This window comes from Lampetra fluviatilis, chromosome 50 (assembly GCF_964198595.1).
Source record: "Lampetra fluviatilis chromosome 50, kcLamFluv1.1, whole genome shotgun sequence".
NCBI classification, from domain to species: domain Eukaryota; kingdom Metazoa; phylum Chordata; class Hyperoartia; order Petromyzontiformes; family Petromyzontidae; genus Lampetra; species Lampetra fluviatilis.
Window position 1 is genome coordinate 1,442,734 of NC_136324.1, and position 24,235 is coordinate 1,466,968.

The 24,235-nt window shown below is 48.4% G+C and overlaps 1 protein-coding gene across 2 annotated transcripts in view; it reads left to right on the forward strand.

The window, feature by feature from the left end:
* LOC144948609 (fibronectin type III domain-containing protein 1-like) overlaps positions 1-24,235 on the forward strand; it is a 65,047-nt gene that overhangs the window by 16,227 nt on the left and 24,585 nt on the right. The window contains exons 7-12 of one of the 2 annotated variants that reach the window (XM_078878203.1): positions 879-986; positions 3,677-3,801; positions 4,737-4,848; positions 6,620-6,834; positions 7,369-7,657; positions 23,344-23,436. In XM_078878203.1, coding sequence (XP_078734329.1) covers positions 879-986; positions 3,677-3,801; positions 4,737-4,848; positions 6,620-6,834; positions 7,369-7,657; positions 23,344-23,436 — 942 coding nt within the window. Of the gene's footprint in view, positions 1-878; positions 987-3,676; positions 3,802-4,736; positions 4,849-6,619; positions 7,658-23,343; positions 23,437-24,235 lie in introns of both variants that reach the window. The other variant, XM_078878202.1, reaches the window with a different exon arrangement.

A 24,235-nucleotide genomic window follows, 5' to 3' on the forward strand; every position in this document is an offset into this window, starting at 1 on the left:
AATAATCTCATCCAATTATAATTTGACAAGACACAATATCTCGGTGGTGGTGTAGTATTACATTTTTATTACGTAGCAGTGGGTTGCACCCCTGCCTTTTGGATTCGTAAACTTGAGTTCAATTCCCGACCATGGCTTTACAATGAGTGGCGAGCATGCTGGAGTACGATGGAAACAAACCCCACGACCATGAGGAAGCCTTCATCAAGCAGTGGATTATTGACAGATGGCTGTGCACAATTGTTTTTACCATCATAATAAATTGACACCCTTTGTCAATCCACTGCAGGACGAAGGCTTCCTCATGTCTTGCTGGTCATGGGCAATGTTTGGCCATACTTCATCGTGCTGGCCAGTGCCGTGGTCAGGATAAAAAACAGGTTTTGCTGGTTTCATAGTGCACCGTGGCAAAACCACTGCACCACTACTGTCCTACCACATTTGTATTTACAATTCACCAAGATCATTTGGGTTTGTACCTATCTTGGATTTCCCAGGATAGTCCTGTTTTTGAGGTAGTGGCTGTACTGGGAAATCTGTCTTCCTGGAGCATGAATGGTCCCAGTTTTGTGTCAGCTGCGTATTAATAGCGCGTCGCTCAAGACGACGTATTTCCGTCGTGTCTTCTGGTATTCTGAGATATCCTCATGCCCGTGAGATGTCCCGGCTCTTATTTTCCTACCCCAGAGATGGGAACCCTAGCCACCAAACCTGGGTCGGCATGAGTTCAACCCCGCTTAGGGGTCGACTCAACCCATCATTGCCATCTCCACAGGCCATCGCGTGCATCGTTACTAGCCAATGGGAAGAGCAGCCACGGATACGGTGTGGTGTCAGCACGTTTGCCTCCGGTTTCCAACCTCTGCTTTCACTTACAGGGCCACTGAACGCTGACCCGTCCTCCGTCATAGGGCCTCGCTCGGCCTCTGCTAAGGCACCCAAGGCGCTGAGCAATTCCATCCGTCGGAAGTCGCCCGGAAAGAATGGTTATCTTCACCTCCTCCACCTCCTCCTCCTCTACCTCTTCCTTCTTCACCTCCTCCTTCACCTCTTCCACCTCCTTCCCATGCACCATCCCTAGCGTTGTCAACTTCGAGATTTTGTTGAGGATTTCGCAGTGACTTTGGGATGCTACTGTGGTGTAATGGTTCTCACACTGGACAATCCAGAGATCACTGAGTTGATTCAATGTCCCGGCGCAACAGTTGAAACAATGAACATGTTTCTTAAGTCTACCCGCCTCTGTCTGCCCTGCAGTCTAAATGTTTCCACTCGTGGTTAGTTGATTGGCAGGTCGCGTGTGGCGGGGTAAAGTGTGTGTGCTCGCACCTCTCCCAAGACATCTGTCCAGCATGGAAGCGTGGGCCAAATATCCTCTCGAGGGGACTCTCTCGAGCTCCCTCTAGTGGAGGGCGTTCTGCTAGCAGTGGCGTGCGAAAGCAATTGCAGGGCTGCGCCTTGACGTTTAACCAAAGCGACGAGCGACCAATCTAACGACTTTCTGGGACGAGGACGTGATGCACATTTAGGAGCAATTTGCAGGAACGTAATAAGAATGCTGTATCAGTTTACAATGCTCTGAGCACTTTGTAAATAGTCCAGCGGCATGCCACGGCTTGAAAAGGTCTGTCCAGTGACATTTAGAGACTTTTTTTTGCGGTACGCTTGGCGAATTTCGGCTTTAAGAAGTTGGCCTCAATTGGCCATCCATCCCGCCAGCGTGCACTGATCTCTCTCTAACTACAAACAGAAGAGCTCGTTTTCGCGTTTGCTTTTCCAGAGCAACGCTCGTCACACGGCACTGCCGTGCCCAGATGCTTTCAAGCAAGAAGTCGCTGACTCGGCAAACAGCCTCCTGGCCCCCGGTTGCTTAACAAAATTGATGGTGTGGACACGTGCCCTTCTACCACATACATCAAACAACATAGACACATGCGTGTGTGTATGGTGTATGTGTGTGTGAAGAGGGACCGGTAGGGGAGCGGTTCGCACGCTGCGTTATGAACCCGGCAACCGGAGTTTGATTCCCGCTCACGGTCAACACCAGTGACGATTATCCGAATCGGTCCTGGGCCTCCCCTAGGTCGACTCAGCCTCAAATGAGTACTTGGTGCGGTGTGTAAACATCGCCACTGGGGAAACAAAGGCGACCGGGCGCGGTGCTGGCCACCCACCCCCTCATGTGCCGTTCCGACTTCATAGGTGCTCGCTAACAGCACTTGCCCCAACAGTCTGTTACAGGCTACACGGGGAACTTTGTGTGTGTGTGAATAGGGAGTGGTAGGGTAGTGGTTGGCGCACTGCGCTACAAACCCGGCTACCAGAGTTCGATTTGCCGGCCACGGCCAAGATCAGCGGCAATAATCTGAACCAGTCCATGGGCATCACCTAAGTCTGCTCAGCCTTAAACCAGCAATCGGTGTGTTGGGGAAGGATCAGCACAATTATATATGGGCGAGAGAGATGGACATTGTGCATACGTTCCACTTAACAAGCAAGACAATAGCGGCATCGTATTCTAGTTGCTCTACCCAATCAGTTGGAGGCCCCTGGCTTGTTGCAGCCCTGCCACGCTTACCCACGTGGAAGAGACCACTTGCTCTCGTGGGCTTATTGTAGGTGTACATATACAGTGGTCGGAACGTGCCGCTATTGGATGAACCCCCCCGTACTCCTGTGTTTCTGCAGAGGGGGAACGGCATTGTCGACGTGGACTTGAGGACAAACAGCTTTCGTAGCAGGACTTGTAACATTTCCGTTTTGACCATTACCACCATCTGGCCCGGTCATTCTGCCGCTTGAATCAAGGTCTCCCCCCCCTCTCCCCGCCACCTCCACTGTCTCTCGCCATCCCGCGGCGACGTCGCATTCTGCCCGCTGCCTGCAAGCCTCTCCCCGGTCGACGTCCGCTGGGACCCATTCCGTCCCTTGGCTCCCATTCCATCGCTGTGCTTTGACCATCGTCCGTCGTCCATTCGAATGACGTATCCTGCCCCAAGCCCCGCATACTTGTATTAACACTTTGAACGGTGTCATTAATCTGCGTATGTTTTCTAATCCATGTGTTCCTCTTCATATATACATATACTTACATATGACAAAAGACCTACATACTGTATGTCAGGGGTGAGGAACCTATGGCCTGCAAGGCCATATCTGGCTCACGAATTAATATCATAGAGCCCGTGGCCACACAATGCCACATCGGAAAGGCCCACAAAATAAATGTATTTGTCACGACAAGCATGTCAGCTGTACTAATTGGGTACTAAAGGCGAATATGGTCAACCTGACAACACCGTGTTTCTACTATTAGCTCGCTCAGTTACTTATATCACTGCAAAGCAGTCATATTCGATCCCAAGTAAGATTTTCGACCCCGGCCATTCGCGTAGAGTGAAGGTGGAGTGGGATGGGGTGGTCGCGCAGTGGTAATCACGCTGTTCTATAAACCACGAGGTCTGAGTTCAATTCCTGGCCTTGGCCCACATCAGCGATGAGTGACAGCTGACAGTGCGTGTACTCCCACCTCTTCTAAGACATCTGGCCACTGTGGAAGAGTAGGCCAGACATTCCCTCCAGAGGGCCTCTCTCAAGCGGCGGCTCGAGAGAGCAATTGCAGGGCCTTCATCCCGAGGGGAGATTCAACTGAGGACATGGGTCATCCCGTCTGCAGGAAAAAACGGGAAGTCGGAGCTGGGTCCGCGGACGGACAAGAAGGAGAGGCCTCCTCCCAAAACGCAGAGCGCCATCCCCGACAAAAAGTCCCACTTCGCCGAAAACAATCTCATCGGGAAATGGGTACGTGTTGAGCCTCCACGCATTCACGAGAGGGCACTTTGTCACTCACAAGCGCAGGTCGGATGGATCAGAGAAGCACCGTCGAAATGGCGTTGTTTATGCATTCACGGGAAGCTGTTGCATGACCGCATGTAAACACCGGCGGCGTACTTTTCTGTCGCACCTCCGATTAGCACGGTTGGCCACGTGTGGTGCAAAAGAAGTTCAACATACATACGTGCATGTTCTTAATACGCCCGGGTGGCTCAACGGTTGAGCAAGCGGCTCGTAGGCGGAAGATTGCGAGTTCAAATCCTGGTCGGGGGTCGACTCAGCCCCATCGCTCCTTTGGAGTTGATAAATATGAAATATGAGCACTTCATTGTGGCAAGAGAATAGTGGCTGTCCTATGGACAGACTCACCCCCATCATAGGAATGGGGAATATCCACCACTGGTTAAGTGGCTGTCATCAGGAGATGAGCCACAGACTCAATGCTCATTTGAGCAGGAAGTCACTGACATTTTAGGCCCTATATTCTTTGTTGTAATTATGTTTCTGCATAATCGATAACATCAACAATAAGTGTATGTTCTATTGCTCACTTAAACGAATGCTGCTGGGTAACATTGGTCTGGAGAGCCAGTAAGCTGATTGGCCAAAAATATTCAATTTTATAAATGGAGATACAGGATGGAGGCATATATCTGTACCATGGGTGCATTAAACCTGTAAGTGTTTCTGTCCTTGTATTGCTATAACAGATTGGTCGTTTTTCAGGACGCTGTGGCTCAGGTGATATTATGAAATGGTGGCGTAGCTGACTTTACAATCGTCCCTCAGAATTACGCCTTGAAAACGATCGTAAAATCCCAACCCAGCCCCTTTCTTCTCAGCGGTAAAGTGAGATGTGTCCATTAACTCTGCCGTCCGACTGTTACTCTGATTTCGAACAGATGATCGACCCAAACACCAAAGTTCTGTTCACGCCAGATGGCAACATGGTTTATGATCAGCACGGAAAACCAGTGAAGCTGTGCATTGGACACGATGGAAGCTCAGTGGCAGGTATTTATCCATCATTCATCCTGTCGCCAATTCAGCATTTTGTTTATCCTTCCCAACACTGATCCATCCGCTCTTCCATCTGTCCACCCATTTTACGATCTGTCCACCGTAGCATTTTAACAACTCGCTTAGTTTTGATCTGGAGCTGCCAGGAATGAAATGGTCACGTGGCAACATGTCTATTGGTGTATCCCTTGTGGTGGGGAATAATACGGTTACACCGTCTCTTGTCCAAATTCACAAGCCAGATATGTACTACATATGTGGGAGGCTCTTCCTATGCAATGATGCTACAGTTAAGTTGATAAATAAATCACGTCTGGTGGGGTAATGAGTGGGTGCTCAATACATCTTCTGAGTCATCTGGCCAGCATGAAAGAGCAGGCCAAGTCATGCGCAGAGAGGCTGTACAGAGCTACTCCGAGTGGAGGCCCTTCCACCAACAGTAGCGTGAGCGAGCAATGCCAGGGCCTACAAATGCAGGATGGTCTGGATTTATAGCGCGTCTAAATGCAAATGCAGAAAGCACAAGATTGGGGACCATGCGAATTACAGGTGACGAAACGGGGAGGTGTTCCCGTTTCGTAAGTAAGTTGTGATTGGAATCAATTTATGGATGGGAGACAGTCAAATCGTAAGCCGAGGGGAAAGAGGCAGGCGCTGAGCCTGGATTGGAACAGGGGGCAGGGAGCGTTGGGCAGCGGAGATAACCAGGAGGAGATTATTACAGACACAGTTGTCTTCTCCAGAGGGCCTCGGTTGCTGGAGCTGAGAGCACATGAAAAGGAGTGGGTGCTTCGGGAATTATTTTATACTCGTGTGAGGAGTGATATCAAGTAATATATGATGATGATGATTATGATGATGAGTAAATGGAGAATTTGGCCATGGTCGTTCATACAGTCTATTTACTCCATCGTTGCGTTTAAAGTCATCAGGTGGTAGAACTGGCACACAAGTTGTAATTCAATTCGCGTAGGTAATTAATTCCGTGATAAAAGCCTTGAATAAAAAAAAGCAGCGGCTGCATGGGTAATTTCATCTGCAGCTCAACGGCCATTAAAACCCCAAGCCAAACTCGCACTGAGATGCATACGGAGCCGGGGCATCAATTGTGGTAATTATATAACGTTACCACGTAGGTTTCCACCAATTGCGCTCTATAACCCTCCGATGTGGGTTTTTTTCGGGGTTACCACGCGTCGTTCGGCACGATAAAACGACGTTTCACTCCACGTGCTGGGCAGCTTCGTTAGGAACCAAATTATTGTGTTCCAGAATGATGATAATAATACTGTAGTTATAGTCATAGTATTGATACGTGCGGTTTACAGCGCTTGGAGAAGTCGTGCAGCGGGTTGTTGGCACAAATCGGAGCGACTCGTTGCACGGCCGTGAAACTCTTACGCAGAAATAAATTAACGTCTGTTTTTACAATAAATGATCAAATTCAGCCTTTTGATCCTAACATTAACTAGCTTCAGTAAGCTTTTACTACCACCCCCATTTACAGAGACTTGGTCGATCTTTATAAGTGACAATATTTAGCTTCAAACCTTTCTTGCAGCTATAACACGTTCACGATCACAAAGAAGTGAATGCCACGCAGCGTGCGGAGCGATTTTGACGGATATCACAGAGTGCCACTGGCCAACACACCGGAGCGATAATGCATGCCGTGCGTTGTAGTTGTTGTTGTTGTCGCTGTTGTTGTTGACGACCTTCGTTTGCCCGACCACGCCGCTGTGCCCGCACAACCCCTGCCGCGCAGATGTGAATGGGCAGGCGATCCTCGGACACAATGGCTCTCTGCTGTACGGCTACGGGCCGAGCGGCAAGCCGCTGGTGGACACAACGTCGAGCCCGATTGTGACCACGGCCGCCAGGATCCTCCCCAGAGCCCGTGCCCCCAAACCCACGAGCAGGCCGAGAAGACCCGCAGCCACCACAACTACAGCCGAACCCACCACGACGACGACCACAACGGTACCCACGAGCACCACCTCAACCCAACCGACCACCGCAGTGCATGAGGCCACCGCGGCCGCGAGCGAATCGTCGTCCGTCGCGGCTGAACCGACCACCGCAGTGCATGAGCTCGCCACCGTAATCACCCGGGCAGCCACCGTCACAAAGGGACGGTCCACAAAAGTGCATGAGACCACCACGGCCGCGACTGAGCCTACGGCGGAACAGACCTCCGCAGTGCATGAACCTTCCACTAGAACCCCGAAACGGACCTCCGTTACAGAGGGACAGGCAAGCACGGTGCATGAACAAACCACAGTCGCAGACAAACTCACCACACGTCCGACCGAGCCTACAACAACTACCACAGCAGCACCCACCCACGTAGTCACCGTGGCCACGACCGCCGCCACTACCACAACCATCACGACCGCCACCACCACCACCACAACCATGCCTACCACCACCTCCACATCTATACCCACCACCACTGCATCCACTGCCACCGCAAGCACAAGTGTTGCAACCACCACTGTCCCAACGACCACGCAGCCCGCCACAACCACAACGGAAGCGCCGGCGACCACCGCTACCACGGCCACCAGCACAACCACAACCGCCACCACCACCACCGCCGCCGCCGCCGTCACCACAACCACCACCGCCGCCACCACCACCACCACCACCAAGAAGACCGTGGCAACGACGGTGAAACCGCAAGCGGTTACCACCGTGCGCAGCACCCTGGCGCCCCGCACCAAGAAGCAGCCCACTGCCAAGCCCACCCCGAGGCCAATCAGCCGCACGCAAGCCAGACTCAACCCGAGCCAGACCTTCCAAGGTAACCCCATCACTTAAATTTCGATTTAAAGCTTTCGTGACTACAGGGATTCATCTTCTTGGTTCTTTCGGTAAAGTCGCGTAGAAGGGAAGTAATAAAATAATAAAAATAAAACATAATAAAATATACGCTCCAAGCGTGGTGGTATTTCATTCAGACGCTGTCTCCCCGACAGACCTGGTCTTCACCTGAGGACGGCTGCTTGCGTTGTGGCCGAAACGTCGTGAGAATTATTTTATTATGTTTTATTTTTATTATTTTATTACTTCCCTTCTACGTGACTTTACCGAAAGAACCAAGAAGATGAATCCCATCACTTGTTGTCCCAAAGTGGCCCGGAGATTCACAGGGGCCACTTTTTTTTAAAGCATTGCTGGCAGTGGATCGATGAAGGAGCGTAATGTACTCTCGTTATCTTCATGGTGCGGTTTTTGTTTTACAATTTGCAGTTGCAGGTACTTTGAAAAGTGACCATGTGTGAAAGTGATGCGCAATGAGATTGATTCACCAACGACTGAGCTACGTTGTGCACATATGGTGAATGCAATTACAGGACAGTGCAATGCCACGTATCTGCCCTGACCAATTAACCGCCCACACCCAGTGCAGTATTTATTGACGGTGTAGCTGTCATTTGATATCGACGTTCACATCTCGGACTTTTCCACACATCCACCTATAACTCAGTCCGCACGTAAATCAGATATATTATGTACGGTACTGTGTGTATCCAGGTAATTATAGAGGCTGGTCTTGGTTGCAACTGGCTACGTGGGGTGGATTTGCTCAAGTCTGCCCAATGTCTGGGACCTTCCACTGGGACACGCGGCGAGCTGCCAGCCCCGCCTACTTTTACTTAGACACGCCCACTCACCCCTAGCCCCGCCTACTTTTACTTAACCACGCCCACTCAACCACTAACCACGCCTACTTTTACTTAGACACGCCCACTCACCCACTAGACCCGCCCACTTTTACTTAGCCACGCCCACTCACCCACTAGACCCGCTTACTTTTATTTAGACACGCCCACTCACCCACTAGCCCCGCTTACTTTTACGTAGACACGCCTACTTACCCACTAGCCTCGTCTATTTTTACTTAGCCACGCCCACTCACCCACTAGCCTCGTCTATTTTTACTTAACCACGCCCCCTCACCCACTAGCCCCGCCCACACCGTGAGTGGCCTCCCCTTCTCTATTCGTGACGTTAGCTCTGACTACTGCAAACCAAAGATCCCCCGTGTAGCCTGTGACAGACTGTTGGGGCAAGTGCTGTGAGCGAGCATCGATGAACAGCACACGAGGGGGCGGGTGGCCACCACCACGCCCGGCCGCCTTTGTCCCCCTTTGCGGTGATGTTTGCACACCGCACCAGGTACTCATTTGAGGCCGAGTCGACCTAGGGGAGGCACAGGACCGGTTCAGATAATCGTCACTGGCGTCAGCCGTGAGCGAGAATCGAACTCGGTTCGCCGAGTTCGTAGCGCAGCGTAGCGCTAACCGCTACGCCAACGCTCCTACACGCCCCACCTACTGCTCTACCAACGGAGCCAGCACTACTGCTCAGGTAGTGGGGGCCTTAGTGGCCATTATCATGAGTCGATCGTGAGGTCAGAAATCAAAAAAATAAGCGGAACAATTTGCAGATTTGCCCACAAACTTCAGGACACCGGGACTGTTCCGGTCAAACAGGGACGCCTTGGGTTTCGCTGTGGGAGAACATCCCACTCCCAATCTCAAGGCTGAGCGTTCATCACCTGGTCCTGGGTCGACTCGAGCTATCATTCATCCAGGGCTGATGAAAGGAGAGCTACTTTTTAGCTGAGGTCAACAGCGGTTCTGTAGATGGACTTTGTCCCCAGCTAGTGTGGAATTTCGCGTCACTGGCTTGAGACGTTGAGCCTTGCCCAATGCCCATTGGGTACGTGGGTAGGCAGCGTGCTGAAAGTATTTTATTGCGCGTGCAAGTAGGTAGCAGCAGCGACGTGTTGGTCGTGCGCTGAGCTATGAACTACACTGGTCAACAAAAAAAAACTTTCTGGCCTGGACTTTTGCAGCTGTTTTAGACTAATTTCAGGGTGCTGATTCCAAATCTGATCTCAGATTTGCTGTATCACATCTCATTTTTATGCTATCGGCATACCCCATTTTCATTGATTTTACCCGCAATTAACTCTGTCGCTTATGATTGCAAGTTGTTGCGAGTCAGTGACTGCTTTAGTGTTAAAATATGGTGCTGTATTTTTAGGATAGTGTGTTTATAATATCATTTTATGTAGATATCCACATTTATTTATTATTTTTCTTCTGCAGTTTTGATTGAAAATGCAATATTTGATATCTCAAAAACCTGATGTGATAGACAAAAACTGATTTGGAATCAGCACCCCAAAATTACCTTAAAACCGTTGGAATACCTTATGCCAGAAAAAGTGTGTTGACCAGTGATATCCTCACTCCTCCTGTTATCCGATGCCCGACCGCAGCTAAGAGCCACATCTAAGCGGTTTCCTGGGCCACCCTCTTGCCACCAAACTTCACCAAACGGTCAAAAAAACCCCATCAGGACTGGCACGATATGGTTGTTGAGCCCTTCATCCAACAGTGGATTGACAAAGGTACAGGAGCAATTGACGGGTGGGAATTGCTATATTTATTAATACGTCCTCATTATATTTTTGTGCGTGCATGTGCCGTGGCTACTCTGTTATAACTCTGGCACAGCTCGAGTTATATGTTCATGTAATTACAGTAAGAATGTTGTATGAAAGGTTGAAGTGTTGCCAGCTGGGCATATCCAATGGCAAGCCCCACGCTCCCTGCAGGTGGAAAGCCCAATTTTTGCTATTTCCCTTTGCTCTGCCAAATGGTCAAATGCAGAATGGAAATCTGATTCCCCAGTACGGGCTTCCTGCCATTGAAGGTTACTGGAAATGTTCCCTGGTGGACGATATTATTTGATACACTGGCCGTGGACTATCGGAATAGGTTTTTAAGATAAACTGATCGCGTTTGCTCTGCGTCGTAGTTTCTACGCGGTGATGGTTTCCTTTGTATGTAATCGTCAGCTGCAAGCTGCTGGATAATGACCCTCCCCTGTTTAACCACCATCTCTCGCGATTCTGCAGAGTAATAATCCACCAAGCACCTGCATCCCAGCTGATTTAATCGCTCCATCTCCTGGGCGGCCGTCCTCTACACAACGATACCTAAATAATTATAGTAATCACCACAATGCACGGCTGCGATGTTTCTGTCTGCTCGATGCGGTCAGAGGAATTCCGTGCGCTCTTTGCTCAAATTTCAGATAAGGCTCTGCATTGAGGGGCGAGAGAAACTTTTCAAAACCTGATTTATGGGCTCTCTCCATCATAGTTCTCCTGCCCCAAATGGACTCGCGAGCAATTTCCACCCTTCATCTGTTGCTGCTTAAATTCCTGAGGCTCAGTGCAGCCCAGCAAGAGGGGGCAAAGGATATTGTCTGAAGATACATTTTATTATTTATTCTATCCATGACTTGGCCGAGAACTGTAAACTTACCAGACGTGACGGTATTATCAGATGAGAAAGCAACGCCGATTGTATAGTTTAATTCGCCAGCCTTTGGCATTGAACCCAACTCGCATAGATACTGGAGAAATATATCGATCAAATATATTAAACAATATTGACCAGTATTCTCCTCTGGGTCACCCAGCCAGTTTTAAATTAATACGATATATCATTAACAACAAATAACAGTGCGTTATTTTTGGTCATTAAATGTTTTGTGTTAAATAAAATTTCATGGTTTTTGAAAACTAATATAAGTTTATAACGTAAGGAATATAAAATGTGGTTTATTAAGGTACGGCATAATAGAGATGCACACCATCCCATTACTCATATGAGCAACGTGACGCTCCGACTTTAGTTTAAATTAACAATGTAATTACTTGCTAATTTCATTCAATTTTAATACAAACCAGCTTCAATGAGATGAATGCCATTAATAAGAAATAATCGTATTTTTAAAGCAAAATTATTTAATAACGGTAGGGTTTTTACCGCTGCTGTCCTAGACATTTCCACCTACCTTTCTAAGACCGCTCCTACTGATGCGAGAGCTCGACTGCGAATCTCTTTTCATTTGTTGAGCGTCTTTATAATTTTTCTTTCCGAGCTCGCGGACTCTGATGGTTTTTGTTGTTCCTAAAGCTCTCTGGCAGGCTCCGCTGATGAACTTCGTTCACATTGCCCCAGCGCACGTGGCCAAGGCTTTGTTAGTGCTGTTCTCACTTCAATCACGTGCACTGTGTATTTTTTTCCGTATTCCGTGCTTATTTTTCATAGTAAACTGTCTTTCTGGAAATACGGAGTTGACGTGAAACACATTGTTTACATTACAGTGTCCCGTGACCACATGCCAATTATGGCATTACAGATAAGACATGCAGTAAATTTCTAAAGCACGCTCTCCGAAATGCCACAACATTGTAAATAATGTGAGTTCGGGAAAGGGAACTGGTCGCAGATGTAGGACATTTAAGGTCATTACAGAAATATCATTATACGTAGGCGCAGAGGCGTGGGTTTTCTTTTCGACGGAGAATATTTAAGATGATTTAAACCGAAATAAACATGTTGACATTGGTAGAGGTTCTACTCACGATGTTATGTAAATGTTTTAAATGCTAATGCGTAAAATTAGCCCCAAGCCAAAGGGCTGCATATGGCAGTTATTAATGTAGGCCTAATAACCCAGCGGTGTGGTTTAAGCGGGGGGGGGAAAGTTGCTGTTTAGGCACGCGGGGAGATGCAATAAAGGGGAGAGACAGCTTCGGGGGTTGATGTAGTGCGGCTAAAATGCGTGAGGTGCACTGAGCGGATTGACCACACGGCTATTAGACGGTCCCTGCGTGACTCGCGACGCTTGAAGAAGAGGGGGAGGAGGGGACCCTGAAGAAACACGGCCTTGAGGGGATTTTCACCGAGGCCCTCTGCGTTGAAGCGATGCAATTCTACTGTTTCGGCTGCAGACTAACACATGGGCCTGCATTGCTTTTTGGCAGGAAAGAAACGTGTTTATATATATATGAAACAAACCAAGTGAGGGTGAGACTTTAGTGGGGGTAAGAAAATTAGACAGAGGCAACATTAGTGTGTGGGCCGGCTAGGAGATTGTTAGTTCTCGCTCCACAGTAATTGAGGAATTTCTCTGCGAGGCCATTGTGATCAGCGCTGACCAACCGTGCAACCTTCCCCCAGCCACACTGCTCATCAAAATAATAAACAGTTCAAGTAGCGGCTCTCTCCAGCGAGCACTCCTGACTGAGTAATACATTACTTCAAGACCTTTGAACACCGCGTATCGCGTCGAGGAATGAGTGAGCGAGCGAGCGAGCGAGCGCTCCAGAACATTGACTTGCAACGTAAGGCTCGTCAGATTGGTCTCGCGATGTGTATATTCATCCTAACTGCTTAGCCGCGTCGCGGTGCCACCGGTCACCGAGGGACATCGCCCACTCCCGCACACTTTGCTGCAAGAACGTTTGGTAAGTGGGACATTAAGCCTGCCGTCTCATTTGTAAATTGGTCTGAGAGTCAATGTTGACTCTTTTCCGCTAGATGGTGGGACTGGCCACAAGGGCAACATTAAGAGCGTGTGGATCACTGTGAGAATGGAGTTTACGTGCACTGGAGATATTTACAGCTTCCATAATGTACTCGACGATCTTTCAATATAGACAACAATCTCAACACCCCTGCCAATAACACCGGGTGACGTTTCAAGCCATGTGCCTTCTTCACAGCACGTAAATAGAGGGGCCAGAGAGACAGAGTGGATAATGAGAGGTAGCAGAGATTGCACTTTACACCTTGGGGCTCGATACGAATTTTGATTCAAAAACCTCATCTATTATGTATGTTTCCTTTAAAGCCACGGTGTTCTTGACAAAGGTTTGTTTGGTATTTGTTATTTGTGCTTGAGCACCAATGGCGATGCAGCATCACCAAATTACTTGTCAAAGCGTGGACCACTGCGGTGCAACATCATCCATCCAGCCGTCCAGATATCTGTACACAGCTCACTGCAATGGCCGCGCGCCTGCGTGAGTCACAGTAATAAAGGTCCATTGATTGTCCACGGCAGTGTAAAGATGCTCCCACCCGGGTGCCTCTTGAACTTCGTCTTCATTACGTCTTCCGCACGACGCGTCACGCGTCAGGGAATCGCTCCGTTCAGCCCCTCCCCCCCAACCCCTTTCTGTCTCTCCGTTCATTCTCTTCCCCAACCTTCCTGGAACTTTCTACGACTTTCCACCAATCACATTTCATTTCTCCTCGACGGTCTCCCAGCCGACCCCCTCGTTTCCGCTTAGTCTTCCCTTTGATGGCCAATGCGACGTGAATGTTCTGCACCTTCAACTCCGGGCCCCCTGCGTCGTCGGCTCTCCCTGTCATTGCCCCTCACCGACAAGGATCCGGCGGCGCTATTCGAACTCACGAGCAGCCGCTAGACCCGGCGCGTGGATGTTATTTATTTCCTAATAGGGGTTTGCCTCTCGGTATCCCTTACAAAAGTAAGACAGTATTATCCATCCCATATTCATCGACGATATGGGTCACTGCAGCAGCCAATGAAAATTCAGCACTTGCGTATATATGTGTAAGAATTTATTGAAGAACTTAACAAAGAAGGGCTGCACAGTTTGGGCTCGATAAACTTGAGCAGAAAACGAATTTCAAAAAGAACAAAGGTTTATAATATAAATAAATAAAATCATTGTTGATGATGAGAATGATGAGGATGATTTTCCAGGAAACAATCACCGAGTCTCCAGGAAGCAAGGGAACAAATGGCAATGAGTGAATTGGTGAGTGAAGGAGCTTCAATCATGCCCACTGCCACACGTGGGATCCCATCGAGAAGTCAGATAGTAAACTATGAGCTCCACCTCAGGATTGATAAAAACATGTCAACCTGAGCCAAACTAGTACATTGAACAGCAGTATCAACTGATCAGAGGTGAGGAAGGCTTTGGCAGGAAAAGAAAACCAAAGTTCTTCGAGAACCTACCACGGCATGGGCATTCACAGTTGTGTCTCGTAGCTCTCCAGCGCATTCTCGGGTTGTGCAATGTAATTGCTCGGCACGAAGTGCAATGTTTCATTCCACTTTCTGGGACCTACTTCAGAATCCATAGCTCAAAGTCGGATTAAGATCAGCAAGAATTCACTTCCTGAAGAAGCTTTAAGCGCGTGGAGCGAAACGTTGGACACGATGCCGAACAAAACGCGGTGCAAGCGGAAGTCGCGACTGGTAGCTACTCTGCTACCTCTGCAGCAGCATCTGGGACCGACGGATGTGGTCGAGTTAGAAAGCGTGCGATGCGTGCTCCACATCGCGACCGAACCAGACGTTTGCCTCCCTCCACCGCAGGCAGTCAAAGCAAACAAGGCGCGCACCCTCTCAAAGCGGCGGTAACGCTACCTCCACACGACGCTCACGAGCACAACGAAAGTACTCTTTGGTTCGTTCGGTAAAGTCACTTTACTGAAAGAACCAAAGAGTAATTCCTGCAGTCACGAAAGCTCCAAATTAAGTTTTCACAACGAAAGCGCCATCGGCTGCCGTGTAGCGGTGATGGTCAAACGACGCCAATACCGCCATCGTTGACACCTGCGTCCGGATGGTCGCAATCCGCTTGGGCCAGGGGAAGTGAATAATGATAATAGTAATATTTGTTTGAAAACGCCATCTGTATAGTCCACGGTTTGAAGTGGATGGAATGTTTCGCAACGTTATTATTCTACTTGGATTTGGACTCAGCTTTTGGTGAAATCTCTTGGCAGCGGACGAGCGTCCATTGGGAAGACTCCGCTATGTGCGTGCTGTTGGCGATGCTGGGACGATGGGGTCCTGAGACATACACACATTTTCTTGGAATCTAGGCCACATTGCAAATGCTGTCAGTATTTTCTTACACGCCATGGCCAGAACTCACAAATGCCATATCTTGGACTATGTCCTTGGTCAGATTTCCATGTGCAAGTACTCTGTGTAATACAGATTATACAGTAAATATAGGGTAACTTAAGCAAAGACATCTTGAGCAGGTTTGAAGCCAGTGGAATGGAATTTAAGATCGATTTTTTTTGGCAGCCATTTGTCAATCCGCTACTGGATGATGGGCTTCCCATGCCTTATCGGTCGTGGGTGTTGTTTGAGCATCCTTCGCCACGCTCGTCAGCGCAGATTGGTGGAAGACCGATTCACACGGAGAGAGGGACCCTGACGCATTAACGCTTCACGACCTCAGTTGGAGAGCATCGATAAAACATACGTGGAGAAGATTGTACCTCTTACCGCATCACCCAGGCGTCGTGGGCACACACCATGAAACACATTTTCGGCTCATGAATTAAGCATACTGTTGACAGAATGTTGTGTTCCGATGCCAGGTATTCAGAAACGCCGTTGGCCTTGGATAATTGATGAGCGGCCAGCGTAGCGGCCACCCGTGTGCGTCTTCTCTCCACATGTCCATTATTGACCAGCACCAACTTGAAACAAAAGTTGAAGCAGCGAAGTCCCTTTACTTGAGCCCCATGAAATCTAAAGCTTGACGCAAAGGAGATTTCCCACAGTTGCACGTGATATGCACAGTCTGAAAGAAGACGAAAAAACACTCGTGCACAAATATGCACGCAATATTGGAAGTCGGTGGGAAATATCCTTGGGCGTTTTGTTTGCGTGGCAAACCTCACTGGCTGTGTCTGGTGGTGCAGCGTTACGTTACATTTATACTTACGCGATCTAACCCAAAAACATTTTTTATGGATCCTTTGGCGGTTGGTGAAATTTTTTTTCTTATAAATGTAATTTGAAAAATATACATGTGAATTTATTTTTGAAAATTCATGTCCACAAACGAGAGAATGCAAGGTTACCACTTGCAAAGCACGTGGTCGACTGAGTGACCCGCGGGTTCACTCATTCCATCAGTCTACCACGTGCTCGTCTCGCAGGCGACCAGCCATCTCCGTCTTTGAATGGTCATTATCTCAACGAATTCAATTGCACGGCTTCGCCAACTGCGATCGTTTATCGCACGCTCCGCTCGTGGTGTGATCTAGAACTCTCTCGCCGTGTGCTTGCGTGATGGGGACACGTGGAGGCGCTTTTTTTCTATCTTATACCGTGAACACCTGGTGCCACTTACGGAAAGTAACGCGTAATCTCCGAGCCACGTCCTGGCGAGCCAAGGATGGCTGAGACGGGCAAAAAGGGGTGGAAGAAGCAGCCGGCACGTTCGGGGCAGGGATGCGGGGCGGGCGGGGGGGGGTCTCTTAATTCCTCTCCGTTTTCACCCTCTTAGTGAAATTACATCGCACTCTGTCACTGCGCGTCAACAAAGCAGCTGGGGCCTTGTGAATATAAAAAAAAGAAACCTGCCGTGGAGCACCTGCGCAAAGCAGATCGCCGTGGATTGCGTCGAATTGTCACGGGAACGTACACTGTCGAAAATAGCGCACTCCATTATCCCAAAAAAAGCTGCCATTAGGAACGCGCACGTCGGCTTTTAACAGTTTCGATTATACACCGCACACTGCATTTGTCATCTCAGAAGCAAAGCTTGGGAAAAAAATATTTTTTGTCCACAGCTAACAAAAAAAGGGCATACATTAGGAATGAGGGGCGATTCGACAAGCTTTTGAAAAGGAATGTTGCCCGATGCACCACTTCACCATGAGTCTTTTAATTATTTGGGATAAGATAGCGGAAGCCGCTTTGTTCCATGAATGGAACCCACAGCTTTATAGCCGTGTGGCACAGCAGTGGAGACAGTGTTACGTCAAGAGTAGCGATGTGTAGCACGACGCAGATTAATGGATTACATAGATTATTTTTAATAATTGTTATGCTCACATTATGTATGTATGTTGAGCTTCTTTCGCACCGTACGTAGCCCACCGTGACTCTTGCTGCCACTAGGGGCTGCTACATTCACATCGTAATCGCGACCACCCCCCCTGAATCGTGGAAATGTATTGAATTCTAAAGGTGTGTGTTGGGAGGTGAATTGTAAACAGGCCTGTGCCATAGAGATGTGGAATGTATGCTCTTGCTCAGAACCACCAATGGAGATGAGCACCACCCTTTCGAATTTGGGTAAAGGGCAGCGCTGCAATTGCTTCCTCGTGCCACTGCTGATGGAAGCACCTCCACTCGAAGAAGCGATAGAGAGCCCCCTATAGAGGGCATTTAACACGGTTGGCTACGTACGGTGCGAAAGAAGTTCAACATACATTTGGCCTCCTCTTTCATGCTGGACAAATGTCTTGGAAGAGGTGGGAGCAGCCACAATGTACCCCACCACACAGGACCTGCCGATGGACTAACTGCGGTTGTACCTGTTTATTATTCTGCTGGGCAGGCAAAGAGGGGGAGTGGGGAGCTTGGAGGAGAGAGGTTATTTAAGAAACTTGCTCCATTGCTTCAACTGCCACGCCTGGAGACTGAACCGAACCATCGACATCTGGAATCCAGGTCCAGTTTGCAGGAGCGTGTTTAACGGGCGACAAAAAAAGATGTATTTTTTTGACCGCGCGAGTCTCTACGAAAACACAAATATTTGTTTTTTCCAGAACAACAAAAAAACAACACGTTTCTTCAAAATGTCAACACGTTAGTGGAAAACCAAACCCATCACCGGAGCCATGACAAGCTCAGTGCGAGGTCACATCTACAGAGAGCTTCTTTGCTTTCTTATGATTCTGTCTTACACGAGTCTGCGGGTCTTATGGGTGCCATTAGGACGGGGGGATGCAAGTGTCTGCTGATTGCCAACTGTTCCAGCACAAATACAAGATATGAACCTTCGGTAACATATGGTAGAAGTGTTTCATGCAGTCCACTCACTGTACAAGGTTGTTTGTCTGTCTCGATAGGGCATCATGTGATTCTGGGTTTTATATATATATTTTCATTTTCAGCTGACCTATATTTCTTATTCTAGTTATAATTATTACTTTTAAAGTTCCATCCCCCTCCCCCCCTGAAAAAACTGTATCTGGCATTTTGTCTGCGTGTGAGTGTGTGTCATCTAGTGATTTATGTCAAAACATCGTTTTCTACTGTAACACGTGAACACATTCCAAGTCTGTATGGAAAACTCGGCGGTTGAAAATATCAGCTGGAGCTCATCAGTAACACACACACACAAAACGTATATTTGCTGCACACGATAGAATGTGAATTGTTTCCCATGATTAATATTGAACAGAGACACTTAAAAGTACGTCTGGCCAAAAGTGGCCTGGCATATTTCACCTACGGTCAATGAACCTGGAAAATAATATAATAATATTCTAGTGAGATTGATTGTTTTATGTTTGTAGCTTTCAATCGTGTAGATTTTTTTTACTGTTACATCAGTGGTGCGGATTGGAAAAATAGAGAGACATTCATTTGTTGAAAGTCCCCGTCTTGACGCTCCACACTGCGTCTACAAAACTCATCAAGGCTCTGTAAACACACGCACAGACGTACAATTTGGCAGTTGACCAAGTAGCCATACGCTCCAGAAAGTAAGATGCGCTCCAAACTTGTGTTCCATGTAGTTAGAAAAATCTGGTCAACAACAGTCGCCATTCGCCACTAAGTGGCGGTGACGTCACCACGGCGCTTGTGCCAGGCTAGGTGCACCTCGAGGCCACGTGAAGTGTTGACTGACTGAGATGACTGGCAGATGCACCACCTGTGCTCTATATTGTGCCAAAATCTGGTCACTCTCACGCACGAGGGGGTGGGTGGCCAGCACCACGCCCGGCCACCTTTTCTCCCTCGTAGCGATGTTTACACACCGCGCCAGGTACTCAATTTGAGTCGATCTCAGGGAGGCCCGGGACCAGTTCAAATCATCGTCAGTGGTGTTGGCTGTGAACGGGAATCGAACCCGGGTGGGCCAGGTTCGTAGCACAGCGCGCGTAACCGCTACGTAACCCGCTCCCCACAACTCACATACCAACACACACATACACCGGATTATGAGACACACCGTCAAACTTCTGCTTAAACATTACAGGGGTGGGAAGTGTGTCTTATAATGCAGAGAATACGGCAACGCCTAAACATGCACACGGCAGCCCCAAGCACGCAAGGAGTCATTCCGATTGCAAAGCTGCGCTACCACAATGCAAGCAGGTGCTTCTATTGGCCACTCTCCTCAATTAAATCCCTTCCCAGGCGGCCTTGATGTGTTGTTTTCTTTTTGTTTACGCACATCAAAGACGTCCAGGCGTGGTGGTTGCAAAGGCGACAATCCGTCGACTTGAGAGAGAGGGTTGATGGCTCACGTAGACACGCGGAAACACCACGCGTCTCGCAGGCGGTACAGAACGTAGGATTCATAACGCATCTTGCGTCAGTGTTCGCTCCTGCCCTGTGGGAGGAGGGAGGGGAGGGGTTGATATTAATTTCGTCTTTTTATGTTTAGATACACACCATCTAGTAAGTAAATATCTCTTCAAAAAGATCATTCAACAGAAAATTTGTGCCAGGTCCAGCCATATTTGCCACTGTGGTTTGAAGCTATTAACCTTACCCATGATATGGAGAGTTGAATTTTAAAGTGGAATGTAATCAAGGAACTGTGTTGTCTTGATGCTGTTTTTGTTGTTGTTGTTTTGCTGCCTTGCCCAAACTTGCAGTCTATCTTGTCAAATCTGCAGGAATGTGTGTACGAGTTTTTGACAAGATGTGTACTTCAGTGCTTCACATGTATTCACTTATTTATTCATTTTGTCGTGACTTGGTTCAACTTTTCTCCACCTTACTCTCATATCCTCCTTTTTTTACATAACTTTCCTGACCTGCACCGAATAGACATCTGCGAAAAAGAGCTTCATAACTCATCAGATTCCTCCAGGATGAATACAGATTTAGTTTCCGATCTCCCCTTCCCCCCACCCCCACCTCATTTGATTTTTTGTGATCTATCGCTATCACGCGAAGAACCATTCCAAAATCCCCCAGAGCAGCGGTGTGGAAACACACTTCGGGTGGCCCTTATTTGTTGTTTTAGCATTCATCAATTGGGAGCACAATTTCCCAGACACTGCTACAAGAATGGCTCTTCATCCCTGAGATAGCCAAACCAAAATTTTAATTCTCACAGAGCTGGAAACCACTTATTAAGATTCTTAGGTTTTTTCGGTAAAGTCACTTTACCGAAAAAACCTAAGAATATGAATCCTTGCAGTCACGAAAGCTTCAAATCTAGAATCACTTATTAAGAGTGGGCAATTTGTGTGTGTGTGTATGCATATAACCTGCTACGCTTGCAAAGTCGGTTTCTTTATTTGGCGCGGCAAAAGCCTTGGATTTTAAAACCTCAGGATCTGAGCAGTGCTGCTTCAACGCTCTGACCTCTGAGCCACCTGGCCCACCTCGTGTGAGAAGGAGGGGGGGGGGTGTCTCTCTCCACCTTTGTTTCCCACACTTCGCGTCGACGCTCCATCAGTCAGGAAATCAATCAAAACAACCCAAGCAGGACTCTCCTCCCGTAAAGCAAACAAAAAAAATCTCCACCATCCAAGAGTGGAGGCTCTCCTGGATATTCACGGAATTACTCGCGCAGATGTTCTGTAGATTCAACGGAGATGTATGAACGAGACTTAAATTCCCCTTCCAAACGTGCCTTAGCCTAGCTTTTCAAGAAACCCCCCATCTGGTTTCGTGGCCTGTTATTATTTTGCCCTGGGCTTTTTCGGCAAAAGTCTTAGAGATAACCGAGAGGCATTGCTGCCACAAATTGGGGGGGGGGGGGGTGCTTCTGTGCCGTGTGAGGACTTTGTGCAACAACAACAACAAAGACTCGTGGCGGAGCCCGATAACATCGCACAGCATGCTTCCAGCAACAAAAAAAAATCATGCGAAATAACGTCAAACTGCAGCCCTCCTAATTTACAACCAAGCTGCATTATCAGCCGGGAGAGTTACAAAAAAATAAATGCCGGGCACATTTTTTTCTGACAAGGGGTTTAGTCCACCGAGTCGAGTGACCACGGCAGACGGGAACGATTTAAATGCAATGTAGTGCCCAGGATATTGAGCGTCACTCACGAGCGCGGTTCAGCCGCACGGCACGAGGAGTCAGTAAATGTTCATCGTTTTTGAAAAGAATCACATTACACTGCGCGAACGCATTGTACGGGCGTGCTCAGTTGGTCGTAGCGATGCTTGTTTCGTTTGCAGCTCTACACGCTTCACGCATTGCCTTGTTTGTCGCTACGAGCAAACGTGGCCAGGGGCAATTTGCGGGTCACGATTAAGAAAGCCTCTAAATTTGTAAAGTGGCTTTGTGTTTTCACTGTGAAATTACTGGTCACGTGACAGAGGAGATGTACAGGCACTGCAAAATTGGCCATCCAATGCTGGATGAGTGGGCCTCCCAAACGCTGCGCGGCATCACGGGAGTTATTTGACCATACTTCACAACGCTGGTCAATGCGGGTTGGTCAAGGTGCCTTGACTCGAATCCTAGCCAAGGGTCAACAACATGTCTGATATCTCAAAGGTTGCTAAAACGTACGAAGGCAATGGTTCCTGTCATTGGAATGTGGAATTTCCACAACTGGCTGAGGACTGTGGTCGTCGCTTATACAGTACATATTTTAATTCAAATCACTATAAATCACCCTGAATGCACACAGCCTCATATGACCTGAGAAGCTAAGCAGGCTTGGAGCCTGGTTGGTACTCGCACAAGCGACTGTCGGTGTGAGGCTGCGATGAGGCCAGGAGACGGCAGTGGTCGTGCTGAATGTTGATACTCATCGCGTGTTTTCTGGGTGAACTAATGTTGTTGTTGTTGTTGTGACGAGGTTATAACTTCCTGATGCTTGGCAAAGGCCTCCCAAATGACTTCCAGTCCTCCCTCTCCTCATTTGTTCTTGTTTGGTGACGGGCTCCGAATCCAGAATCAAAATCTTTAATTAAACTGAAGGAATCCGATGAGCTATGAAGCAATTTTTCACAGATGTCCAGTCGGGTGAAAATTTTCGATTTTTAAAAATAAAAATCCTTTGATTTCATGGGAGAATAAATAACTGGCATCGTTAACATTCACTTGAGTTTGTGGAAAGTTCCTTTAAATAAATCAGAGCTCATAGTGCCAAGGGCGAAAGAGAGAGAGAGAGAGGATGGGGGAGCGAGATGATGTGAACACATTGGCGAGAGAGAGATGATGGGAGAGAGAGATGTGAGCACATTGGCGAGAGAGAGCGAGCGTACGGGCGAGCGAGATGATGTGAACACATTGGCGAGAGAGATGATGGGAGAGAGATGTGAGCACATTGGCGAGAGAGAGCGAGCGTACGGGCGAGCGAGATGATGTGAACACATTGGCGAGAGAGATGATGGGAGAGAGATGTGAGCACATTGGCGAGAGAGAGCGAGCGTACGGGCGAGCGAGATGATGTGAACACATTGGCGAGAGAGATGATGGGAGAGAGAGATGTGAGCACATTGGCGAGAGAGAGAGCGAGCGTACGGGCGAGCGAGATGATGTGAACACATTGGCGAGAGAGATGATGGGAGAGAGATGTGAGCACATTGGCGAGAGAGAGAGCGAGCGTACGGGCGAGCGAGATGATGTGAACACCTCAGCAAAGTGTCTCCGTGCCGTTTGTTCAGCCAACCTGACGTCCTCATCACCCTGGGAGCTCGGCACGCTGAGCTCCACTCCCTTCACCGAGTTTGACATCGCCGGCAAGAAGCGCTTCACCGGTGAGACACTACTCCATTTCACTGCACGCGCCTCCTGACATCCAATCAGACACCAAGTGTCCCCCTCTACACACGCCCACGGGAAAGGACGGAGAGTTACCGAGGCGACAGGCAATTCTACAGGATAGCCCAGTGGGGAACGCCCCTCCCCCAAGTGAATGTGTCCACTGCATCCCCTCTGGATGGGTCGGGGTGCAACTCAGATTCTTCTGGTCACGTGGCACTCCGCGGGTGGCTTCCTGCCGTGTGCCAGACACCGCAGAAAGTTGATCTCCGCCGATGTTCGAAGCTAAGCGATGATGAGACTGATTAGTACTTGAATGGGTGACCGCCTGGGAATACAAGCCGAGGATGACTGTGAGCCGGCGGCAAGATGCTCTGAGCGTGATCCCACTCGTGTGCATTGTGTGTTTTTCTTCAGGCACTTATGATAATAAAAACACATTTGATATTTGCCAATAACACAGCCATATTGACGAATGTGTTGGCGTTCCCTTTTGGTGATTTGTGCCAAAGCTGCATCACCGAATAATCCGGGTCCTCTTGGTTTCCTTCTGCATGCCAAACAACTCGTTCAATTGTAAATGGACACCTTCCGTGGACTGTTGAATGCACCATTGTCGTTGTTGTGAAGCGAACGCTTCACAACAACGACAAAAATACTGGACAATGCTAATACTAAAGATTTGTACTCATGACTTGCTGGTACCAATTTCTGTTCTGGCCCCTTGGATTAGCTTTAACTGACTTGTGTTTGTCGAGGCTATACAGGGGATCTTTGTCCGTATGTTCGTATGTA